This window comes from Tinamus guttatus, unplaced genomic scaffold (assembly GCF_059628265.1).
Source record: "Tinamus guttatus ecotype Peru unplaced genomic scaffold, ASM5962826v1 Tinamus_guttatus_pri_ptg000470l, whole genome shotgun sequence".
Taxonomy (NCBI): Eukaryota; Metazoa; Chordata; class Aves; order Tinamiformes; family Tinamidae; genus Tinamus; species Tinamus guttatus.
The window spans coordinates 680,385-706,800 of NW_028289004.1; the positions used below are offsets into that span (position 1 = coordinate 680,385).

Below are 26,416 nucleotides of genomic sequence, written 5' to 3' on the forward strand. Positions count from 1 at the left end.
ATGTGTGGGAGTGTTATGAGAAACCCCGGAAGAGAATGCACCCAAGGACACGTTTTCACCATTGTCGCCAAAAAATACAGACAAAACAGCAAATGTTCCTGGGACATCATGAGAGGATATGGACAAAACAGCAAAGACCGGTTGAAAACGAAGATAAGGCCCACCATATCTTCAAAGAACTGTCTGGAACTGGGTAGTACGACCAAAACAGGGCCTCTGAGTGAGAATGGGGCCATATCTGGAAGTGAGTCCCAGGTTGTCATCAAGTGGACACAGCGAGATGACAACCAGGGGGTCTCAGAAGACCCCAGAAGACCACCAGAGGAACAGAGAGAACACGAGGGTGGGGCATATTGTAATTACCCCTGGGAAATAGAAGGAGTATGTATGATTAGTCCTAGAGTCTAATGCATATGTAGATAAGAGAGAAATAAAAGATTGAGCAAGCGCACCTTAGGGTGTGCACGATAGGTGGAGCTATTCCCCGTGCACCCAGAGCTGCAATAAAGCCAATGCCTGCTTCTTAGTACTATATTGGTGTTAAGAGGTTTATTCCCGGCTTTCGGTGACAGGCGTAAACATGTATATATATATGGGATGTATATATCATGAAGAGTTAAGTCTTTTTGAAGATAATAAAGCACACAAGTGCTAAAATTTAGATGCTACATCTAAATTTTTGGTCCCTCTGTCACTGCCCCCACCCCCAGAAGAACCTTCCCATAGTCTTGCTATTGTGTCCTCAACAAGCTGGCAATTCAGGCCATCAGAGCAGGCCACCGAGCTGGGAGGAGCTCCTCGAGTTAGTGTGGGGCATGATTAATTCCTATTTCCAGTTGTCACTTACATCAGAACTTATCAGAAGGGGCGCTGGATCATAGCGCCAATCCCACCTCAGAGAGGGGACTGGTGTGCGGGGTCAGGCAGGCAGTGTCCTTCTCCCCACTCCACCCGTCGCTCCACACGCGGTGCATACCGTCCGGACGCTGCCCGGATGAGCGGGCTGAACACAGCTCTCCACCCCGATTCCTCTCCTGGCGAGAGACACGATGCTCCTTACAGACGAGCACAGCACTCTCAGCAGATGAAACGGGCCGTTCTGTGGACATGCAGTGAGGTTACTCTCCCGGGAAGCACAAGCCGCGATTCCCACTGCCCAGCCAGTTTTCTATCCCCTGGGCTAAGTAGCAAGGGGCAGCAACGGGCAGCACAACTGGTTTAATGCTACACTTTTAAAAGCAGCCCATGAGCAGCGGGAAAGCAGCCTTTTTGGCTACCAGATGTTTATCATGAGGCCTCACAAAGCGCCTGTCCTGCGCAGCAGAATAACAAGGGCCTGCAGCAGTGCCCGGATATGCGCCACACACAGAGACAATGGGGGGATTTCAATGAAAATGGCCGAGATGATGACTGCGCTTCCAGGCATGGGCCAAAACCGGGGAAAAGAAAGGAAGGTGGTTTGTGGCCCTTGCTGGGGAGGTGGGGGTCTTTGGGAGATTAAATCCTGTCTCCAGAATCCGAGTATTTTCTGAATCTGGGTGGTGGGTCACATGGCCCCATTTAGCTTTACAAGCTATTTTCTCAGCCAGGGGACAATCCTGATTTTTGCAACACTTCACTGTTAGCATAGCCACTTTGGGGAATTCCTGCAAGCAACAGTCACCTGCTCTCCACATCCAGCCAGCTCCTGGAAAATTGTCCTTCCAGGAACAGGGATGCAGACTCCTGACTGCGGGTCCACCGTTGATTTCTACAACAGGACTAAGGGCAAGTGTTTGACAGATTTTGCTTTCCATAAATCCATTTTTTTTCTATGGTATTAATTATATTTTCCTGCTTTAATTTTTCACTTGGTGCCAAATGTATTAAGTGCTCTGATACCTTCCTGGGATCAATGTCAGGCTAGCGGATTTCAAATTACCCAACTTGTCCCACATGTATTTTTACCTATCAGAGTGTTAACATTCACCTGAAACTGTTCCACTGCCCAACATGATTGGCCAAGATCCTTCTTCAAACATCTCTCTCAAGTTCTCAAATGCTGGTTACCCAGCTCTGCCGACTTAAAATGTCAGTCTTAATTCCTTCAGGAGAAGTGGAAAGATTTTCACCATCATATCACCTGACTACATTCTCTCCCAGAACTAATCGGAGGATATACATCCTCCAGCTGATTTGGCATCAGCCAAATCAATCTGCCCATCAACACTGCAGCGATATTCTCCATACTGACTTGTAAGATGTTAACTAATAAGGCAGAAAAATAAATACCTTTTTGGTAACTGCCCTGAACAAATGTAATAGTAAGAGTTTTGATTTGGAGTTAGGCTGCTCCCTTTTTATATCCATCAAAAAACATCTACAAAAAAAGTAATCATCCAGTGAGTTTCCTGTGGAATTTCCCCCCATGGTTTTCACCAAGACAGAAAATTATTAAAGTACCACGTTAGAAAATGTGGCTTGACCTGTTTGCTACCTGAGTCAGTTTAGCTTTTAGTTGTTTAACAATCCTACAAAGCTGGAAAAAAAAATGGATGAAAAGTTTCTATGAATATCTGAACAAAATCTGAACAAAAAAAAAGGCATTCATTTCCTAAACTTACTTAACAAACTAGTACAGGACTACTGCATTACTACTAGCATCCTGTGTTCATCCTTACAATTTTTAAAAGTATTTCTTTTTGCTCCTTTTTAGAAGCACCTCCTTCTGCTGCTCATTATCAGCTTACTCAGTAGCAGTCAGATAGCTCTTTTTTACAGGTAACAAATACAAATGTCTTTATGAACACTTTAAAACGCTAGAAAGATGAAAGGGAATCATCTGGAGCCTTTTCTTTGACTCTGTGCTTTCACCACTTTCATAATTTTTGTGTGTAATTTAAGGGCTGATCCAAAGCAAAGTGAATGAAATACAGACCATACCCCATCAAGCACTGAGACAAAATCATATTATCCTAATAACGTGGTGCAATTCTGGCCATTTCACACAGCAAAGCCAGGCGAAACATCAAACAAATCCTGATTACCTTCAGCCTTGACACCTTCCAAGACCTGCCCGTTCCCAGACCTTTTCTTTCAGGATCTGCTTCCTTATTGCCATACAACATACTGCTCTATCATAAAAGAAGTCTTCTTGGCTTCTGGCAGATTAAAAAAAAAAAAAAGAAGAAAGATAACATTTTCCGGACTTCCCTATTACTTGGCCATTTTCCAGTGACCTCAAGCTTTACAGGAAAGTTAAGTCTTAGCGCATTTGATGGTCTTCCAACACAGTGCTTAAAAATGTCAAAAAAAAAAAAAGTTTGTTGTTGGAAAATGCAATTGCACAGGAAAGTGGACATACCATATGATGTGATTGCACATTGGCCTTGAAGATGCCTGCCTACTATCTTGCTACCAATCTCAAAGACAGAAAAAAACTTTAAAACGTTACTGAAGAATGTAACAGGATAAAGGAAACAGAGTAACCCTCCAGGTTTTATCAAAATGCTTATGAGGCTAAGTCTGTAACTAGACCTTTAATGCAGATGTAGTTATTACAGCTGCTTTCTCACAGGTAAGCAATTAGCTGTACAGAATATGGCTCTTCTCCCCTTCTCACCAATACTAGAAGCAAAGAGAAACACGCTAAAGGACAAGCAGAAGACAGAGCTTTTAAGTCTTCCAGCTTTAAACAGGAATAGGAAATAAATAGGAAATGATGCTCTTGCAAATATTTGGTAGCAGGCTCAAGGGCATCCATATAAAAATGGGTGAAAACTTGAGTTACTCAAAACCCAGGGGCCTTATGCTCCTATTTGGCAGCACCACAAGGCACGAGCCGTTTTGGTGGGCATTTCGAAGCCGCTTTTCCTCACGCACAGATATGGGGACAGCCGCGTATCGCAGAGGGCACCCGAGAACCCCAGGGGGGCTCTGCGGTGACGCGGCGCTTCCCCAAACGCGGATCCTCGGCTCCTGCCGGGAGAGTGGACCGAGCTCCCCGCCACAACGCCGCTGCAACCGGGAGCGCTGGGAAAACCGCCGTCGCGGCTCCGGGGCGCCGCCGGCAGGCGCGGGCCGGCATCGCACCTCGGGCCGGGCGGCGGCGGAGGCGGTGGCGGCGGCGGAGGAGGAGGAGCAGGCAGAGGCGGCACCGCCCCCGCCGGGCTCCCGTTTGCCAGGCGCGCCGCGGCGCGCAGCGCGCAGCCGCACTGCTTCAAAACAGTTTCTCGCTCGCCTCCGCGGAGCCGCTTCCGTTCCCAACGGCGCGTTCCGGCCACACCTGCTTGCGCCGGAGCCGCGGCTCTCCCCGCGCCGCCCCAGGAGCTGCCATGTCCGCCGAGGGTGAGGGTGCGGGTAAGGCCGTCCGCTCCGCCGCGGCCGGGAGCCGTTGGCGCCAGCACAAAACGCTCCCTCATCGCCCGCAACGGCCCCGACGCTGCTGGCGGCGCCGGCCGGGCCACGCCCCCGTGGCGCGCTCCCATTGGCCGGCCGCGGCGTGGCGGGCGCGTCCCGTTGGCTGGCGCGCCTGCCCGTCGCCGCCGCGGGGGGCGGGCGGCGCGCGGGTCCGTTGGAGGTGGCGCGCGCGCTGCGGCCGCCCGGGGGGGAGGGGGCCTGCAACCGTTAACGGTCGAGGCGCGCGGCGCGGCCATGGGGGAGGGGGCGGCGCGGCCCTTACCCGCCGCGTCCCAGCGGCCTCCCGCGCCGTCGCCCGCTCCGCAGCCGGGCGCCCGCCACGGCGGCGGCCATGCGCGGCGCGGCCCGCTCGGGGAGAGGAGGTAACGTGGCGGGGCTCACCTCGGGGACGCGGGCGGCCGCGTTGCGTCAGGCGCCCTGGGGGAAGGCTTCGCTCTGGTGCTCAAATGGCGGGCGAGCGCCCTGCAGCGTGGGAAGGCGCTGTCGAGGGGCTGCGGCGCCTCGGCCGTGGCAGCCCTGAGTGCTGCAACTGCACGGGTGCAAAGCCTGAGCCGTGGAAAAGGGTGATGCCGCCAGACGCAGCGCCTGGCCTGTCTAGTGACCTTCTAGTAGGAAGGAACAAGGTCTAGTGTAACTGAACGTATCTCAGACCTGTATGGGTTTTATTTTAATTGATTAAATACTAAGGCAAGCATACGTGCATGAACTGCATGCTGATAATTCAGCTTGCACTCCCAAGGAATACTGTGTGTATAGTTTTGCATCAGCCTAAACTCAAATTTGTCATTGCTATCACAACCCCGACAACTAATCTAGTCCAGAGGTTCCAGGCACCTCTTGCTCCTATGGCCAAGGTGTTTGTGTGTCTTCCTGGTTCAGGGAGCTTTTCTGGCTAAAACCTAATCTTACTTTTGGTTGAGAAAGGTTTTGGCCAGTTCACTTGGTGGCTGCACAAGTGTCAGCACCAGCATGAAGCAGAGGCAAATTAAGAGGGTGGGAGCAGAGCAATTCTGGTCTAAACATCAAGCAACTGTAGTACATAGTGTGTCGTTCTTACTTTGGCCTTGGTAATGTTTCCATCTCTGGACAGACTTCAGCTATAGTTTAGCAATCTGAGAAATATTAATCTTTCTTTTTATATTCATTGGCTGTAGAAAAGAGGTGCTGTTAAAATATTCCTCAGTTTGAGATATGTTCTCAAGTCTCACTAAACATCAGAGAACGCTTTGTGTGGCTTGTCTTGAGTTTCGATCTTGCTAGCCTCTTGATAACCCAACTATGAAACTTAAAGCCACAGGAAATATGGGTTCACTATTCTGCTGCTAAACATAGTAATTGGCTTTTGTTTGCTCAATATGTGATCCCAATTTCTTAGCCTGTTGCAAATTTCAGGCATTAAGATTCTGACTAAGGAGTTTTGTCCTTAATCTGGTTGCTTACTTATCAGAAGTATACTACATTGAAGCACCCATCTTAAGATGGATGGTACCCAGTTTTTCTGAGCACAGTAGCTGGGCACCTTTATAGAGTTTGGTTTGTTTTGTACAGAGTTTGCATTGCTGGCAGTTGCATCTGGCAGTATGCAGATCATGTTTGCAGAAAGATAAGAGATGTGTTTAGCTGAGTGACTAGAAAAAAAGAACAAGCATTGGCTTTCTGTGGAGACTTCAATTTGGTGATTTTGCTAGCAGTATATAGGAACTCTGTTGTGATGGCTGGGAGAGACTTCAGTACTAGTTTGTGCTTAAGCCCCTCAGATCATTCCCCCCCTCTTTTTGCAGTCCAGTACTTCCCAATTACCTGTATTTCTGCTTGTGCACTAAATGAGGGCATTCATCAGATCATATGTGACTCAGTACAAGCCCATCCTTATCCCAGTGGCATAGGTGGTATGTTTAATTAGCAGTCTGCTTAGAGAAGGAAAAGTAGTCTGGCAACTGTCTTCACACTTCAGCTGATGTGTCGCTCCTGGTTGCACCTCTGTACTCGTAGCTTTGAGTGTAAGAGCATACAAATGTAAGACTTGCATCAATTACATCTGCAGTGAGATTCAATGAATGTTGTAAATGGTTGCTTGAAGCTGGGTTAAGGTGATGCTGCCACTAAAAGAAGTCATAATGCTGCTGTTCCTGTCTGTTGTCCCTGTCTTCCCCCTTGTATTGATTACGTTTCTTATTCTGGCCTTGCTGCTTGGTTGTAAATCAAATAGGATCAGGTTAATGTAGCTGTCTTTGCTTCTGGGAGGTAGTTTTAATGCAGATCAGTTCCTTAATATACTTTTTTTTTTTTTTCAATTGGTGATGGTTTGCTTGATTTGTATTAACTACAAATCGCATCCCAAAACAAAGTGGTTTTTTTTTCTTTTCTTCCTTCCCCACCCTGACTCCCATATTCATCTTTTCTGTGGCTTTCCACACTAGTTAAGACCTTCTTACCCTTCTACTTGGGTTCCTGTCAAATGTCTTTTCTGCACTGTGCCCAGGAGAAAGAGAATTGGCTTCCAAACAGTTTCTCTACCTAGTAATCTCTGTCAGTCAGGGGAAACCACCCAAGGGAAGAGTCTAATAGTCTGCCCAGGATGGATTAGTAAATTTGGAAAATTTAACAGATAGGTATTACTGTGGTCTTAATTGGTTACTTGAGTACTCTAACTTTTCACTTATTTATAACTTGATAGGTTTAACTTTTTAGAGTAGAAAAGGCAGGTCCCAGATTTAAGGTAAATGGTTCTCCAGTGTAAACAGCTTTGTTCAAAAGTGTTCAGATGTCAGGAGAGCATTCTTTTTTTCAATTAAGAGATTGTATTGCTGTAATTTTTAATAACAAGTTCAAATTTGAAGTTATTCTTGAATTTCTTCTGATAAATGAGTAGATTTCTTTCCCCCTTACCCAGCAAATATTCACAAATTTATGGATTTTCCTGGACTAATCTCAGATGTTTGAAAACAGTAAAATTGAGGGCTATGAATGGAGCCCGGAAGAAGTAAGTGTGGAAACTTCAGTTCTGTGTGAGGTCAGATTTCCAGTGATTTCCAGAATAGTGTCTCTGCAGCAGTCCTCCTTTGAACTTTCAAAGTGTGTGTGTGTGTTTGTTTTGTTTAGTTTGTTTAACATTTTTCTCAACATGTTTTATATCAACCTCTTTTTAGTACTAAATGATTTTTTCCTCTTTTTTTTTTTTTATTTATGTTGCAGTTTTAGTCAGAGAAAGCCAAACAGAGCTGTTACCTCCTTCACGTGCGTCTTCTCTCTTTGAACTCTTTTCACAAAGCATATATTACTGTATTTTGATTTGGAGATAGGGGAAAGAGCTGTATAAAACACATAATTAGTCAGTTGGCTGCTGGAGCCTGTCGAGCAAACAATAGTATTTCCGAAGAAGATCATCGATAATTGCTTTAAAATATATATTTTATTGGCTACTAGAAATAGATTTTTTTTATGATACTTGCATATATTTTGCTGGATAAAAGCAATAACTTGATGTTTAACTTGTACCTAACTGTGCCCTACATAGTTGAACATTTTGCTTGTAAATCAATATGAAAGATACACCTGACTTGAAGTTCCTTTTGCTCTTGAAAACAGCTGCTATCTGATAGTTTTGTTCAGAAGAAAATGATGAAAAAATCCTAAATAATGTGCATAAGCAGTTGTTAAATTGGCACCCCTCCAATCCTAGGATCCAAAGTTAGTCATTTCACAACACCCTTCTGTCCACAACTACCTTTTGTATAGCGCAATTTTTATGAAACTCTGCCTTAGATTATGCTGCTTTGCAGTATAGAATATGACAAATTATGTTTAATAAAGTAACTTTTTATACAACCCTGAGCATGCATCAAGTCTAAGCTGGAAATTTGCTTAGTGTTTTCTAAATTTAAAGTGACTAAATTCTAATTCTAAATTTAATGTGATTTCAGTTTTGACAGGAATTCAGAGTTTTCTTAAATTGACAATTTATTGCAATAAGTGGGTGAGTCAGCCTATTTAGTACATCTTGCTCTAATGTATAATTCACAGTAAAATTCCTATTTGAATTGTATAAATCTAAAATATTTTCTTAATCATACTTTTTAAAATAATTATTTATAACTGCTTTTAAAGACTTACTGGAATCCTCTGAATGCCCATGTCAGGATATCTTGTGTCGGTGGAGTTGATTAATGCGGTGAACCTACCAATTTTCTGTGCTGCAAGAAATGTGGCTGTATCTTTATTCAAGTCATAAGTTAGAAGTATTTTAATAGCTTTATTTTACTCTGATTTCCCACCTCCTCACGCCCAAGAGTGTGAGTTAATCAGCACTCATGATTTCCACTTGAAAGAGGTAGATGGGCATTTTGTATTGTTTGCTGCTATGTTTAAAAGCACCAAAAGTGCATATATAGGACTATAACCTGAGGTTTTTTCTTCAACAATTAATGTTTGTTGACAATTCTTTTAGCTCAAAAATGTTTTGTCTATTTTGCCTTTAAGATTTTCTTGGTGACAAATGTAGCTAAGCTACAGCTGTAACATTTAAATCAGTCTACTGACTTAAGAGTCAAGGCAGGTAGAACACCAATCACTTCTTTAATCTCCAAAGGTATGACGTGTGTGACTCTACCTGTTTTGTAGCAACTTCCCCAATGTTGTAGTGTTGAAATAACCAGTTATGCTGATGGACCTTCATGGACATCAGAAAGCTGCAACTGCCTATAGAATTCTCGTAATCCTACATGGACGGTTTGCAAATTTTAAAATATTCTTTCTTTTCTTTTATGAGAGCATACTGATAGAGAATTTGGCTGATACGTTTCCATTCACACTTATTTTGTTGCAAATGCACATTTCTCACCTTTCTCTCAACTCATTCCCTTTGATACAACTCTCTGGGTCAACAAAAAAAAGTATTTAAATGTTTTGCTCAAGTCCACCTGAATCAGCTTTACAGGTGCTCCTGTTGGTTGCTGAAGTGGTGTTACCTAATCTGGTGACAGCCAAATCCTCACCTGTCTGCTTCAATGTTTTTCTGAATTAGATGGGAGCATTGACCAAAGCGGAAAAACTATAGTCTGTGAAAGACAGCCTTCCCCTCCGGAACCTCCCCTCACCACCCCACTTCAGGTCTCTTGAGAAACTGGGGTAGAGGGAAGGGAGCAAAGTTTGGAGTGAAATCTTTGTACAAGAGTAAAGAAGCAAGCTACTGTTACACACGTTATACAGTCCTGAATCATCCCTGAAGTTCAGTCCATCCTATGCACTGAATGAGGCAGAGATCCTGTGGAAAATGCAGCATATGTTCATAGAATTAGTGTCATTATGCATGTGTGCTAGCTGAATTTAAGTTGTACTTCCTAACTTCAGTGCTTTACTGTTTGATTCTTTCCATTAATTTCTTTCATTGGAAGTAAATTCCCTTGTCAGATCCCAGATATAAGAATTCTGATACCAGAATTTTCTTGGGAATTGGAAAAAAATTTAAATCTTGGTTGAATGGAAAAAAGTATTTCAGAAGATACACCTTCAGTGTTTCTGCCTTTCATCTCATATTGAGAACCAGTGTCTGATTTGTTATGAATGATATGCATTTAGCATTTGTAGATTGATTTGCTTCAAATGTATTTAAGATTTTTATTTAGGGAAGCATAACTTCAAAAACAAATCAATTGTGATTCTTTCCCTGTTGGTACTTGAATGTAGATGATAGGGAAACTTTCAGCAGTGCGTGGTATTGGCTGTTGGTGTTGAAATTGGATGCTATAGGAAGAGTTAGGTTAGAGTGTCTTCAGAAATCTCTCACAGTAGGAAGCTGCTTCCTCTGCAAGTGTTTAAGACCTTTGTGCTTAAAAGTAGCTTCACATTTAAACACCAAACTGAAACTATTTCTTTGAAGTTAGGCTGTGGTATAACTCAGGTTATCTTAGATATGATAAAAGTACTACAGCTGATATGCAGCATAGTACCCAGTCTTATATTTTCTCTTTCTATTTATGCTAATAGATTATGTTTCTGCGAGCGTTGGGGATGACGTTGAAGCAGCGGTTATTGACAATTCTGAAGTGGAAGATAGAGAAAACGGGGTGTCCACACAAAGCTGCGTGTCAATGGAAGAAAACTTGGAAGAGAACAGTGATGTCCACCATGTGGCTCACCTTGCATATGGTAATTAGAGTACACTTCTTGTGATCCAGTAGCTACTGGGTAGCAAGTCTTTTTGCTCTGTGTTTGTGCTGATGTCTTTAATGTTTTCTGCTACCCATATCTGTAAAATGCTTTTAATAAAAAGGTAGAAATTGTTTGGCAGTGACATTAAAAATGAGCTGCTACTTACCTGTTTACTTCAAAGGTCTTAGTAAACTCACTGAAATGTTATGCTTAAATGGAGACTTTCTTATGTCTACTTAAGAATTAATTAGCTAATGATTAGTATGTGATTTGAAAAATAAATTTCAGAGAGACTTTGATTTTTGAATGCTAAAAAAAATATAGTGATTTCAAAGCAGTTGTATCTGTTGTGAGCATTTAAACTAAGTCCAGCAGCAGCATTACAAAGTTAGCAAGGAGAATATCTGTAATGTTAAAATTTATTATCTTTCTTTTCAATTAGATGATATTATAGAGGTTCTTGTCGGTATTTCTCCTCAGCAGAGTCAAGTCATATATCTGTTCTCTAGTGTCAGTATATGCTTTTGAAAAGTTTTTTCATGTCTTCTACTTCCCAGTAGAGTACAGTCTAATTTTTCTGTACACTTTGCTCTGTTTAAGAGCAAAAAAGCCTAACCAAGAAGCTGTTATTTGCTTAGGTTTCAGGAAATAAATAATTATTTCATTATCAGCAAGAGATGGTGTACTATTTGTACAGAAATTTTCTCAGCTTTTTTTTTTTTTTATTCAACCACCCTCCTAGGTTGATACTTTGTAGAGCAGTCCCTTTTCGCCAGATTTGGTTCTGTCTGTGCAAGCTTGTTGCACTTAGGCTTGTATCTTCTTACTTACAGGTACTGAGCTGACAGAGAAAGCTCAGCATCAGTGAGATGCAGATCTACATCCTTATTTTTCTCCTATGCAGCAGGACAGCACCATTAGGTCTTTTACTCATCCATTCATGACCTAAAAACTGAGCACCACTTTAGCATTTCTGTTTAAGTTCTCACTCAAATCTAGGTCTCAATCTAAATTACACTGGTTAATCAGGAAGTTGATTAGCTTATTTAACACAACTCTGCTTTGGTCTCAGAAAGTATCTTGTATTCGAGGGAGTTTGCTATGTCTTGGTGCTAATCCTGCTGCTTTGCACCCTTCATGCCTTCAGTATGCTTTCTTGCCTGTATCAGTGTTTGCCCCACAGAAGGCAGCTAAGTCCCAGACTCTAGTTCTGGAGTGTTTAGATGAACATTAGCTAGGTCTGTGTGGCAAGGATAGATATGTGGGATTAGTTGGGAAGGGAAGCGGTCTCCAAAGTTGGGTGGGAAAGGGAGGGGTGGCTCAGTCTTGTAATCTTCACTCAAGAGAGTAAATACTCAGCAGTGTTTTTCTCATTAATGTCATGATAACAAATGACATTTAGTAATTAAGTTAGTATAGTCAAATAGCAGATTTTTTGTACAGCATCCCTCAGCTCTGCTACAGCTCTTATCCAGGCTCTTGTCACTTGTATACGAGTCAATGAAATAACTTTCTGTTTTGCAAATGATACTGGCATATGCAGTTTTGACTTATCAAGAAATACTGATAGGGATATTTCCTGCAAAGAAAGGTCTCTTTACACTGGTGTTAAATATATTAGCATTTTTCTATCTCGTCTCTGGCACTACCTCTTCTGGTATGCAAGGCTGCTGTCTTTGCTTTCAGTGTCGTTATAGCTTGACTCTATCCATTGGATTGTTATTCTCCTCATTTACTTCTGAGATATTGCTTCTGTCTTGTAGACAGGCCATGAAGTCAGTTCCATTATTTTGTAAAAGTAATAAGTACCTATGTGCTTTTTCTTATATTGCCCCTTTTACTTGGAGGAACTTAATGCAAGTATCCACAAAGTCATCCCACATACTACTTCAACCTGGGTTAATTTCCAAAAAGCTTTTATAGCAGATAGAACGGTTTGAGTCTTGGTGTTGTCTTTTATGCTGATTTCTGTGAACTGTTTCAAGATCTCATGTAGTTCAAGTCTTCCTTGTCTTTCAACATCTTTCCTTCCACAGTTGTTCTTTATGTAGTGCTTGCCTCAGTCTTTAGCAAAAACATACAGAAATCAAGGAGGAAAATAGGGAAGAGAGAGTTCCTTTGTTAAAGACTGTATTACTTTAAATTATATTTATAAGTTAAGCATGAAGGATCCTAGTCCACCCCTGTCTCCAAGGAGTGGCAGTGGTACCTTCTCCAGCTTCCCCCTTGCCTGTTTCTCATGGCAAGCTTCAAGCAGCAGCCTTAGAGCCCTATTTTTGTACTACACAGACTCCTTATACTGAGTAATATGCAGACTCTCTTAAGAGAAGAGTCCATGCCCTGAAATAATTTTGTGGGCCAGGACTACAGTATACATTGATCGCCCTCTCACATCCTTATTTTTAGGCCTCTTTCTGTCCCTTCAGAATCCATTTGCAACGTACTGGTGGTCTAGCTCTACAGCTTAGCTGTTTGTCCATGATAAAATGAAGGACAAGAGGATCCTGCCTCTTTCAGGATGCAGTAGTATATATATATATGCACATACATAATCTTTTTTTTCTTCCAGTTAATTATGGAAAAATTTATTTAATTTGCAGAATCTTTAAAACTAAGCATATTCCAGGTTGTTTGTTTGCAGCTATACACATCAGTTAAAATTTATCAGATGTTATTTGGTGAGGTATTTGCAATTTTTTTTTTTTGCAAGATGATAGTTGCTTGGGTATGGTGTATCAGGTGTGAGTAGCTTGTGTTTGTGGATCCCAGCTCTACGCAGTTGACTCAACAGAGGAGAGAACAGGACTGGATCACTTCACTGCACAGTCATTCAATGACAAAACCATAGAGGGGGGGGGAAAATCATAAAAGGGGAAGAGACAGATGAGGACTGAGCAAATACCAGTAGTGGGAGCCATGTTTTGCATTGCAAGCACATTGACAGAATTTCAGTTTGTTGGTTTTGTTGGGGTTTTTAATTTTTTAACTTGCTATAGGTGGACACGGAGGTGGGGATTGAAAATGAAGTCAAGTGGAAAGGGAAGCTGGAGAGAATTTCGAAGAAAGAATGTTAGTTTCAGTCTTCTGATTTTTAAATCTAAAGAAATTGCATTAGCAAGTGTTTAATAATATGGTAGTAAACAGATCTCAACTAACCAAGTGATTTAAAGTTAAGAAATGTGTGACTGCATGCTTTTCTAGCCAAATATTTAATTCAGTGTCAGAAACCTGCTGATGTGCTTTGCTTTCTCTCCACTTTTGCAGGAAGTGAAGGCTTCTCAGTGGTATCACAGATGAGCCATTCTGCAAGTATGCAGAGAGGAAATGCTCACAACCCGGAGAAAATGGATTATGTGTTTTCACATAATAAAAGAAAACGATTTGCCCCTACTCTAGTGCGACAAAATGTGGTATGTGTAGCCAAACAGTAGTACTTTATTTTGAGACCAGAGCAATGTTATTGGAAATGCCATTTCTTCTCTAGCCCATCCTTATTCCATGAAATCACTGTGAAGAAGTATAGAGTGGGATATCAATGTAGCATGTAGTGCCTGGAAGCACCTAGCAAGGATAAAGCCTTGTGCTGGGTACTATGCATATGTATAAAACCAGTTAGTCCAAACAGGGAAGTCGTTGTGCTAATAACCCATGTGGATGTTGTTATTTAGAAGTAAATAAATCCTTGTGTAAATTAGTGGCAAATCCTTATGCAACATTACGTGTCAACAATTCAAGGACAGATTGCATACGTTCTGCCAGTTGTACAATTTTTAACCTTTTTTTTTTTTCTTCTTATTCTTTAAATTAGGCTGGACTAAGTATGAATTCAAGACCAAATTACAAAATTCATCATATATGCTGGGTAGGAAATGCTCTCATCAATTTAAAAAAAAAAAAAAAAAAGGTAAAAATTGTCCAGATGGTGGCACTGTTGGTTCCTATCCAGAAGCAGTTTTCATGCAGAAAAAAATATATTTTGTTTAGATGGTGAATTGGTTGTTTTTGCAATATCTGCATGCAGAATTATACCCATTGAAATAAATATGTAGGATTTGAATAGATTTATTTAAATTAGAGTAAAAATCTTTGTGGAGGCTCATGTTAACGACTTAATTCCTAAGCTGACAAAATTCTGACCTCTCAATATAACAAAATAAATCTGTTGTTAATTTATATAATACCATGTATTTTTATATAAAACAAAAAACTATTAAACCAAAAATGAAGTGAGTATTCAAATGGCCTAACCATGCCTGTAATAATGAGATGCTTGGGTTAAGTTTCATTTCCTCGGCCCTGTTTTTAGCCAGTGGAGGGAATATAGATACATCTGAAAGGCCGGGTTGGATTCTTAACCAGTTTTCTGTGGAGTTTTGTGCTTTGAATTCTTTCATTATTCAGAACATAAGTTCTAAATGTTATTTTCCAGATGAGAACAGAAGGAGAATATGAAGAGAGTGACAGTGTCATTTATGAGTACGAACCAGACTATGAATGTGTAAGTTCGGGGTTTTTTTTTTTTTTTAATGCTCTTATAGTTTCTTTGTTTTTTGACTGAGTTTGTAAATTTGCTTTGGGGATGCATGTTTTAGGATAGAATAAAATAGTATGTGAGGCTTGAAGTTGGGATTCTTGGCTTAATGTGATATCTTAAAGCTGTGTAGAAATTATAGCTTACATTCTTTTTCATTATTTTCACTGAAAAAGGGGAGTATCGTATCTGAAGCTTCTTACACGGGAGACCTGCAGAAAACTCTTATGGAGGTCCTCAGCTATTGCCAGGTATCTTTCCCCCTGCTCTGAAATTTCCCTGAAACAATTTTTTTAGTTAAATTTTAGGAAGAGTTGTAATCTGTAGCTGCCTTTTCAAATGTTCAGCTCTAATACAAAATGTTAAGTCTAGTGACTTGTGGAGGGCTTTATGGTAATGTGGGAGATTTGACTGTTAGTTCCCCTGGTTTTTGAAAGTACCTGATACTTGCTTTTAAAATAATGCCAGAGTCCTGATTATGTTGGTTTTGGTGAATTCTTTGCTTATGACTTATGAAGTGGTAATTGTCAAGATTGAATATTACTGTACTGGTGGAAAACTAAAAGCATCCTTTATTTATGTAGTGAGTACTTGCAAAGACCAGAGTTGCCCAATTCTGAAGTGCAGTGTGAATGTCTTTTGCTCTAGACAGGATAACTTTTGAGTGTCTTGTAGCTAGCTATTAATATCTCCTAAGTCTCATTAGGGATATATCCAGCAATGTGTAGAAGAAAATGGAGTAATACACATACTTGTCTGGGAATGTACTTACTGTAACAGGTAGTGTTAGTGAGAAACTACAGCCTCTGCTGTTGTCTAATATCCCTGTTTCTTCTCCCTACTCCTATTAGTATCCCCCTCCTCTAAGTAAATCTTCCTCCAAACTTGTGAGTATGTATTAGGGTTTCCCAAAGTCACCCAATATTGCCTTGGTTCCCCATACGTTTTTAAGGCCTTCCAGAGCTTCCTTGAGATTACAGTAAGTTTCCAGAAGATGTATAGATTCTTTGTCTAGGAATAATAAATCTTAAAGGTAGCTATGATCTTCAGGCCCAGCAATTATTTTGCTGAAGCTGAAAATAGTTGCAGATTCTTCGTCTACTACTGAGTCCTTCCTGCAATTTTTGTGGTTTTCATAGACATATGTATTTTTAAGACTTTCTCTGTGGTTAAGGAGTAGATCAGTCACACAAATAATTGCTTTACTTAGCTGTAGATACACATTTCCTTTTTATAAGTCTTTCAGTTATAATGGCCTTACCAGCTGTTAGTGCAAAAAAGTGACATGTGCCTGGTATGAGTTTTTCAAGTTGGCTTTTGATATTGATTAATATTCTTTATCTTCTTTATTCAGTCATGGCATATCTAAATTGCTGTGTAAGTATTAGTTTGAGTTGTTAAATCCTAGAAATACTGAAGAAGGAACTTTTCCTGAGTCATGGAGCGGTGTGTGTTGATAACTGGTGGGCTTTGAATGCTTTGATTTATTGTCTTTTATGTCTGAGAATTTAGTTCTTCAGGACGATATTTTTAAAGGGTTTGTACCCGATTAGTTAAATAGAGCAACAAGAATTTTTAACCTCTGAGAGAAAACTTAATGAATTTGGGGATGGATGACTGCAATTAGATGCTCTCAGTCAAATAAGTAGTTTTTCAGTTTTTGTCATTGTTTATTCTGTGATTGTTAAAAAGTTGAGTGCAATGGATTTCAGTGCTGTTTTTCTGAGATGTAGGACTAAGATAAATTTCTTTATACATCAGTTACCTCCTTTCATTTTACTTTAGAACTTGTATTTTTCTAAATGCATTTTCCAATAGTGATGTAGAAATCAGTATTTCACTGGCTGCCTGTAAGCCTTTTAACCATACTTAGAAAGTTATTGTGACTTAAAATAATGTATCATAATACCCATCTTACTTGGAGATTGTCAGTAATAGCTTTCCAATGTAAAATGAAGTGTACCAAATATTAGAGGTAATAAAACATTTAGTGGAAGCAGGAAGAACAACCTGTAAGTGCCAGCTATGTTAAAGTAACGGGATCAAGTAAGCACCTCAGGTTTATTTATTTATTTTATTATTGTTGTTTGCATATCTTAAGTTTTTAATATGCTCATAGAATCTTACCCAGTTTTAGGGAAGGTATTTTGCCTTAATCAAACTTCAGATTGGATTCTTGCAATAAACAATATTATTTTCAACTTTGTGTGTTGTGTATGTGTGGTTTGTTTGTTTGTTTGTTTTGTCAGGCCATGTATGATGCCATTCAGAAACTGGATAAAAAATTTGACCTCCTTCATCAAAAGGTCTCAGAAATGCAGCATACTCGTGTGAAGCCACTGTTGCTCAAACCTGTGAGTATTAAAGACCTAAAAAGTTCTTCTTCTTTTAATTCTATTTTTTCTGCTGATGCTCAAAAATTTCCCTTCCTTACACTGAGATTAAAATTAGTAGCAAACTAGTAGATTTAGAATCCATTTCAATTAGGTTATTGTAGATTTTTTTTATTATTATTATTGTTATACCCTGACTTCAATCTCTTGTGTCCTTACTGACACATGGAATGGCCAGTGGCCAGCATCAAATTTGGATGCCATAGTAGATGCTGTGAAACTCTTACCAGTAGTGACAGAAGAGACAGACCCGTTTTACTTCTCAGGCTGAGTATGCTGGTATAGCATGACCAGCTTCAAAGTGGTTTTACTGCTTTACTAGGTATAGTATTACTGTCTCATTGATCCCTTCACTTCTGCAGTCGGAGGAAAGTTTCAGTTAACTAATTGTTTTTTATATCCCAGCACTGTGGTGTCATGTCTGTTATGGTAAAATTGTTTTTTTTTGGGTTTTTTTTGTGTGCTTTTTCTAGTAAAATGCTGGGCGTTTTTTGTTTGGTTAGTTTCTAAGAAAGCATGATGCTGAGTACACCCAATGCATTTTTTTTTTATTGTATGTTTAATCTGCTGTTAACTGAAGAGACAGAATGTTAGTACTAGTAACTAATGCTCCTTAAAGAAAAACATAATGGATAATTTTTGAGAAGATCATGGAAGCCATGATGACCTTTCTTTCGTCCACCACACTGAAAAGCTTTTTATGTGGCAGACGTCTCTACATCTACTGACACCCAGAATTGCCAGTAAGAGTATGTAATTTGGGGGGAAAATGGTGACATTTTCATGCACATCAGTTATGAATGGGATATTATGTTTTGCTTGGGAATTGTTACTTCTGTTGTTGTCTTGATAACTCCAAATTTGTATTATCGGTTTATCCCAAAATACTTGCCTTGGGGAGAGCCTGATCCTGACAGCCACACTCAAATCTCCATGGCTTCTGCTTTTTTACTGTCCCGTCTGATGGGTAGTTGTGTTAATGTTCAGATTAAAAGTTACGTGAACACTGCTGGCAAAATGGACAAAGTTTCAGGTCCACTAACCTTTCTTCAGGACAGAGATTTTTAGAGATTCTAAGGATAGAATATAATCAGGCCACTGTAAAAACTGTGTATGTTTGGTAACTCTTCCTCAGTGACTTATTTTAATCTAGAAACCCATCTCTCTCTGTGTTTGTTTTGTTTTAATACCCTTTGGAATTATCCTAGTTAAAATCTGAATGAGTTATGCTTTCAGCTAGCAAGTAAGTAATGAAGAGGCAACCTGGAGACAAAAAATAAATAGGTCTTGATCATTTCCATTTGAAAAGAAGTTAGTGTTGCAGTGGAGGATATCCACTTAGAATTCAGTGAGCTATGGCAATTGTTGACAAATTCTGATTTTTGTTTGTTTGTTTTAATTAAACTCAAACAAACCCTTCATAAAGCAGTCTTCCTCATTATACGTTTAACTGGTGTTTTAGAAGGCAGTTGTGTTAGTGCATTGGAAAAAAATTGAGAAATTTACAAGTTGAACAGTATACTGCTCATGTCTAAATGAAACTTAAGGGAGAGAGAAAAGAAATAGCACTTTCTTGAAAGTGATACTTAAATGACGAGTGTTACCAGTGGTGGAAAAAATAAACTTTCTGGTTTGTTGGAGGGGAAAAAAAGATCGATATTTAACCTTTTAATTGTTTTCTGAATCATATTCATAGAGACCAGTTGGCTTTGCATACAGAAGCTCCAGTCACTTGCCCCAGGGAAAAATTGGAGTACCGAAGTCGATGGACAGGGAATCAAGCCTTCATCTCTCTTCACCGGGCCAGGGAAGGCATAGCCCTGTCATAAGGGTTGCTCTGCAGAAGGGCCACGTTCAGGTCAACTCAATAAAACGTATTCAACAGACTCTTCAACTCGAATCGCAGCAGCCTGTTTTGAGGCAGAGCCCACCGCTGCCCACGATAGTTTCTACTCATTCATTGCATTCACCATACACGGCAACTAACGGCATCACTGACCTTTCTGCACTATCAAGTGTGAAAACCACCGTTGTGGAAAGCACGGTCAACATTGCAGCTTCACCAGGGACATCATCAGTAATGACGCCATCTTCTGAGACCAGTTTGGAAAATAACGGTGTGCAGGTGAATTACAGAGACAGATCTGGGAATGTTAGCAAAGAGCTGCCGTCTTCTTCCGTCTCAATCAATCCTAGCTTTGGTGAGTTCTTTGTGATCAGAAGAGTAGGTTGAAAATGAAAATGCTGCTTATTTAAAAAAAAAAAATCTAAAAAAGCCTAAATAGATGCATTTATCATTATTTGACAGAAGTGAAGAAGCAGAACTAGCTGCCTTTTATTTAAAGAATTTAAAATATTATTCCATTATACAAATATTGTTATAGGAATGTTTAATATGCCAGAAATCAATTTAAAGTACAGTGTATATGTAGTTGTGTAGAATAACAGAAAGGCTTTGGTTCACAGTATGTGCTGCATGCTTTCTCAGTACTCTTGAGGTATACAGGTCAAAATAGTTTCTATGTTATCAGTAATATAACGCATACTATGTCTGTATTTTAAAAAGACGTATCAGATTGTTAGTAAAGCTTAGTGAGACATATGATTTGTATTATTGTTCTACATTTTAAGAAAACGACCAATTTGTGTGAAGAAAGTACCTGTTTTCTTCCTGCAGAGCACCTTATCTATGAGTTTTTCTTCATCCTCAATTCCTACAATATTTGATTTATTTTGAAATATTTAACTCCACAGAAAATGAGGAATTCCATAGGTCACTGCATTATAACAAGCACATGCAAAAATAGAAGTACATTTTAAAGCCTAATACATTGTACAGCTGAAGAGCTAAATGAGTTGTAGATGAAATGCTCAAATATTCCTGTCTGAGTTTGTATACAGTGGGTGATTTAGCAGTGCTATCTATGGATATGCCAGATGCCATTCTTCATGGGTCACTGTCTTTAAAAGTCTACACAATTAAGGCAGTATCTGCACATATGCAAAAAGGACTACTTGGACCTCTTTATATTTAAATGTATTTTCTTTTGTAATGTTATTTTGGTTAGCTATGTTGGTGGTTAACATGAATGGGAGAGCTAATTCTTTATCATTCCAATTTAAAGCTGCTTCTGTCTTCAGTATGTGTAAGGATTCATATATAGTAAAATGAGTTGCGCTAGAGAGCGCTTGTCGAGAATTTCTTATGTGTAGCTGGATGTATCTTAGAAGAAGCAGTTTGAAAAAATACTCCTTTTTAACAATTCAGTGACTTTTTTTTTTTTTTTCTTTCATTGCTTTTGTTTTGTAAAAGAGTATGTTGGTGACCCACTGAGAAATGTAAAAGTTCTGGGAAACTATTTGATGAAAGCTCGGCAAAAGACTAAGCCAAAGTACGCAGCACGCTACTTGGTCCGTGTTTTGTTCCCCAAGGAAACATTATTGTGTAGCATTATGGGAGTGAGTGCGCGAGAGCGCAGAACACTGGACCCTAACAAAATTGCGGCAATAAGAGGTTTGTTGCTTTTGAAAATTAAAATTTTTATTTTCTTCTTTGCTTGTTATTGTAGTTCTAAACTTGCAAGGTGTCCTAGTCTCTCTGGTTCTGTTACTGTCTAGCGATTACTAAACTGGTGAATGCGCTCCATACTGCTGTGTCCTTTCATTTTGAGAGAAAAACCTGCCTTGTAATTCTTAATGTTCGTTTTGAGTTCTTCAGTATGGATGAAACACTTTCGATTTCTTCTAGTTTCATCCACTTCTTGTTCGTCAGTCATGCTAATTTGTTCAGTACAGCATGCTAAATTTTTCAGAACAACTTGTTTAAAAGTGATAATAGTTTTCTTTTTTTTGTGACCATGGTACACCTGGGATGAAAATTCTCTGCTCCCGAAACTCACTTCTCTTGCTTGTTTTGAGAAGTGAAGATGGGTGGAGCTTATTTTTAAACACGGTCAAGACATTTACCCAGATCCCAAGGCACATATCTGTGAGCTTATATTCTCCTTCCTGTTTAAAGGATGGGGAAGGTTCCTTTAAACCACCTGAATTATTTGCAGCATCAGCATTACTTGGTCCTTCTTTAACAAAAATGTTCATATGATAAATTATACAGTTATTGAGGATATATTAATATATGTATCATAATATATTATTCAGGAAATGCTGAATAATAAAAATACTATTCACAACACATCAAAAATATCGTTACCCATCTTAACTTTGTAGTGCTGCTCAGCTTTGAAGCCAAGTTTTCCATCTCATCTTAAAAGGTAGAAATCTAAAGCTCCTAATGTAGGCATTTATTAGCATTCTCTTTCTAAATTAGAATGCTCTTAAATGTTACTTTCTTGCCATCAAGCTTAATAGTCTTTCTACATTTTATATGCAGAGTTTCTTGCAGCTAACTTTCCAAACTATGATTTGAGTGAATATGGAAAAGACTGGAAAACCTGTATCACAAACGTCAATGCTATGATCCGCTGTTTGCGTTCTGAAACAAAAATACGCACAGTAAGTTATCTCAGGGCGATCAGTTATTAAATATTGTTTGTTCTTCTTCCTCTAGTTAATTATTAAACTCCTCACGACATGAGCGTTCTAATTGGAGACTGCCTCATTGGGTTCTGTCTTTGCATAGTTTAGCATGGGTCTCTGATTCCAACACCACTACCATAGTAGTACCATATTGGCAGAATATCCCCTTCTCTGCTTCATCATGCTCTTCTGCTTCAAATTCAGTAATTGGGAGTGGGGAAGACATAGGATACTAAAAGGAAAATACTGTAAACGTTGTTCATGAGTAGCAGTAGATTTGATTGAGAGCTTAAACTGTGTAACTGCTAGTACTGTTGTCAGACCCTGCATATCTAGTTGTGTATATCTGGGTTTTATATTGTTGGAAACATCACTGCCAAAACACCTGTAATTCCAGTTACCTCTGCCTTTAAAATGTTATTGTAAAGAATCCAGTACATTTGTTAACTTCATTTATGTTTCAGGAGACACCTGAAGGGAAAGAAAAATTGACCGAGACTTCAGATACGTCCTTTTATATGGATTTAAGTTGTAGTGAGAGTAGTGAAGGCAATTCTCAAAACTCTCAGAAAACAGCCACCACTGACAGACTACAGAATTCAGGATGGGATAAATTGCCAGAAGCTCTCGGCACACCTTCAGTCAAGAAGCTCCAGTCTTTGGAACCTATGGGTAAACTGAGAAATTATCATTTATGTGTATAATATTTTAAATGCGTGGTAAGAAGCAGAAGGTAGCGCTATAGGATAAATTATATAACAAAAGGGATTAGCTATGTGACTCTTGTCCTCTTTTGGCAAGCACACTCTTTCTGTTTAGTATGTTTTCTTGCGAACAAACAGGAATATTTTCTGTCTAACAAAACACGCATTTTCATCTACACACTTCTCAATATGTATCCTCTAAAAGACTGGGAAGTTCAGTTATATGTTTGCACTCTCTCACTGTTTCAAGAATTATTTTGCAGTTATCCCATTTTCTTACTTGACAGATATTTTACTGTAGTGGAATGAGCTGGCTCAAAATATCTATCAAGTAGTATTGTAACTTAAAGACGACATCTTTCTTTATATAGAACTGTCAGTTTAGGAATAACTAATCCTAAAGCCACCTTAACATTTTTTATTGCAACAACAAAAAATTAAAGGACAATATACAAATGCATCAATGGAAAATCCTGCATACTGCATATGCTGGCTGTAAAGATCTTCAGGGAAATGGCCTGAGCCTAGCTGACCACAGAAATAATTCAAATGAAATCATTCTGGGACTCAAGCAGATTTACTACTGCATCCCAAATTTGTTAGGACTACAGTGACTCCATAGACTTTCCAATTTACTACTTTTTTTTTTTTTAAGGTAAGGTTTTCAGTGGAGTCAGGTTGAAGTGATTAAAAATATTCATTTTCTTTTCAGAATGTTTGCAAGATCTAAGCACCGTTGCAGTAATGAAGCTTTATTTATTTATGTGGAATAATGTTTTCTTTTCACGTGCATGAAAGCTATACAGAAAGTCATCATTAATAATGCAGGTAGCATTACTAGCTTTGCTGGAAGTGTATCAGAAGTTCTGTTCTGCTGCTGTAGAACAGGCAATTTTTTTTTCCCTCTGCTATTTTGACATCGGTCTGCAATTTGATAGTTGATTATAGGGACCCCGGCTGTTCTAAGAGCAGCAGGATCAGTCCATCTACTTGAGTGCATAGCTTTTTATGAATTTTTAATCCATCAGGTTTTTTAAGGTAGCAAAGAGCAATAATGCCTTTTTTTTTTCCCCTTTCTTTTTTTTTTTTCCTCTTCCTCTCTCACTAGATTTCACAGATCGCATATCACCAAAAATTCTTCCTTATGCTTCTTCCTTCTCCACCTTCATCTGCTTTGCAAGAGTGGGTTCGTTAGTAAGGTCTGATAATTCCAGAGCAATTGCAGGATAGTAGCAGCTGTATTTTAAGTTTGAGGTTTTTTTCAGGATGAAATGTGTGATCCATATATACACAATCATTTCTTCTGGTCTTCCTAAGCTAGAGGTTTCATGAAGAGAAAAACAAAAATGTTCTAGTTTTACAGTAAAAGCATGATCTATAGCATAAATAAAATGTTTTTTCTTCCCAACATCCTTTCTAGAACTTCTTGGGAGTCCTTGGCGCAATGTTCAGCTTCCTTTCTCAGTCATTTATGTAGCTAAGGGGAAGTCTCGTCCGGAGTTGTCAGCTCGCTACCTAATTCGTCATCTCTTCACGGAAGATGTGCTGGTGAAAAGCAATGTGTACGGTAATCTTGAACGTGGCATGAGTCCCTTGGACTGCAACAGAATTAATGCTCTCAGAGGTATGTTAAAAGAGCTCTACTCAGCAGGGAGTTTGGGGAAATTAACAGGAGTAATTAATTCTGTACCTTGTATCTTGCCTCTTTGAGGGGAAAAGGTCTTCAGATTTTTGGCTGCTGTTTGCTCTGTGCCTATCTTAGAGTTGAAAAGGTTTGGTCAAACAACATGAGTATATTTCTGTCTTTGATTTGTTTTTCTGTCTTTCTTGCATTGTAATTCTTTTTCTGCATACAATCCGGGGAGCGGGGGGGGGAACCTTTGAGGAATTCTAAAGCTTTATGGGTTGTCAGTTGCCAGGCTGGATCCCACATTGCAGGCAGTGGGATTCTGGAGTGTCTTTTATGTCCTCCCAGCACTGTTGGTTTGATGTAGGATTTTCCTTCTTTCTTTTTGATCTCGGTGTGAGACAAAAACTCACTGGGTTAGTAAGGTTGTATTTCCCAGAGGATCTTGCAGTCTCTTCAGATGGAGATTGAGCACACCTTGCAAAATGCATCTGCTAACAGATCTTGAAACTGTTACTCCTTTGTGTTCAGGGTATATGGAGGTTGGTTAAAATCTGGATTTTATAGTAAAAGGTCTCTGAGCTCTGCTAGGCTCATAGCTCCTCCGGTGTGTGGCAGTTTTGCCTCTGAGGTTACATTTGTGCTGCTAGATGAACTCACCCCCCCACCTCAGTTTAGTTATCCTTTTTACTTGCATTACTTGCCTTTTCCTTGGCACGGGTCCGTTCCACGCCTGTACTCCAGGATGGTGCCTCGGCATGATTTGAGGGTTATTGTGTGCCAGAGACCATTCCCGATAGACCAGTATAAGCAGGGAGGTGCCAAGGTGAGCTTTCCTCAGCCTATGTGTCCTCGAGCACTAACCTAGGAGGGCCAGCACCTTTCTGTTTAATCTCCTCGTGCTCCTATACTGTATTTTTGTGACACTTGGGCTGAAAAAGTGCACAAATTGTGTCATAGGACTGCAGGAACACCAAATGGGTCCCAGAGCAAGTGCTGTGAGGCTGCATGGGTGCAGCCAGACCATGTCGTTTGGCCCGGGAGGAATTGTCCTCTGACCCTGTTTTTCTTCAACCCTGTAGCACAGCCGGATTGGATGGCAGCATCTCCTCCATGAGCGCCATCCAGTCGAGCAGGAAGGGGCTTTGCGCAGGCTTGCAGGAGTCTTAATTATTAACTGACTTCTGTAAAAGAAAAGGCATCATTAAAAAGCTGTTTTGTGAGCCATGTGCTAAGGCTTTGCAGGAATTCCCATCTTGTGCTCTAACTCTGAGGCCAGCGTCTGTTATTTTTTGTCTCAACTTGCTCTCAGGGATGGAGAGGATATTACATATTTCATTTTTAATCCATAGACTCTTTTTTATTTGTAAGTATTCCAAAACAAGTAGGAGAAGGGGGGAAAAATCTGCTCTCTAGCTTTGAATTTTTAAGCCTAATAATGTGCCCAGCTCTTCTGTTTCGGTAACATGCACTTATATTGGTCTAGTTATATGTAAAAATACATGAGGAGAATATAACTTGCCTAAGTAATTGCTAAGTTGCTCTTGTATGTTTGTTTATTGTTAGACTTTCTTCAAGAGAACTACCCCTCCTTTGATCTGAAAGAAACTGGCCATGATTGGAAGGCTTGCGTGGCTGCCATAAACAGCACAATCCGCAGCCTCCGGCACGACCTCAAGAAGACTACCATTGGCATGCGCAGGAGGCTCTTGGCCATGCCACCATCGAGCAAAAGGAGTCCTCCGCAGAGTCCCACTTCAGCGAAGCCCTGTGAAGGTGACACTATCAATCTCACAGACTGAAGTCCTCTAACAGCTGTCTCCAAACCTTAGTTTAGTAGGTTTTTATAAAACCCACATAGATGCCTATTACATCAAGCTGTCAGCAGCACTGAATAGTATGCTCATAAGACCAAAGTTGTCAGGAGAGCTAGAAACCCTATCTATGTGTATAAGTAGGACTTGTGCTTCCCAGAGAGCTGACATCTGCTGTTCCCTTTGGCGTTTGTGATGTGCTCTCCCCTGAAAGCACCCTCCCTTTCAGTGAGTCATAAAGAATAACTTGATTACAGAAGACT

General features: G+C 40.0%; 1 protein-coding gene across 1 annotated transcript; it reads left to right on the forward strand.

The window, feature by feature from the left end:
- Window positions 1-26,416, forward strand: BEND2 (BEN domain containing 2). Its single transcript, XM_088532767.1, has 12 exons — window positions 1-343; window positions 10,384-10,545; window positions 13,813-13,958; window positions 14,978-15,046; window positions 15,256-15,330; window positions 17,329-17,433; window positions 19,169-19,673; window positions 20,786-20,986; window positions 21,863-21,984; window positions 22,473-22,680; window positions 24,133-24,336; window positions 25,906-26,416. Exons 1-12 carry the CDS (start codon window positions 1-3, stop codon window positions 26,139-26,141), a joined length of 2,376 nt encoding a protein of 791 aa, XP_088388893.1. The 3' UTR covers window positions 26,142-26,416.

Bases quoted from the DNA above. Each gene is read 5' to 3' on its own strand.
- BEND2 (XM_088532767.1), top strand. From the start codon at position 1: ATGTGTGGGAGTGTTATGAGAAACCCCGGAAGAGAATGCACCCAAGGA. The intron at 15,047-15,255 runs GTAAGTTCGGGG...TCACTGAAAAAG, and splicing joins ACGAACCAGACTATGAATGT to GGGAGTATCGTATCTGAAGC. The intron at 15,331-17,328 runs GTATCTTTCCCC...TTGTTTTGTCAG, and splicing joins AGGTCCTCAGCTATTGCCAG to GCCATGTATGATGCCATTCA.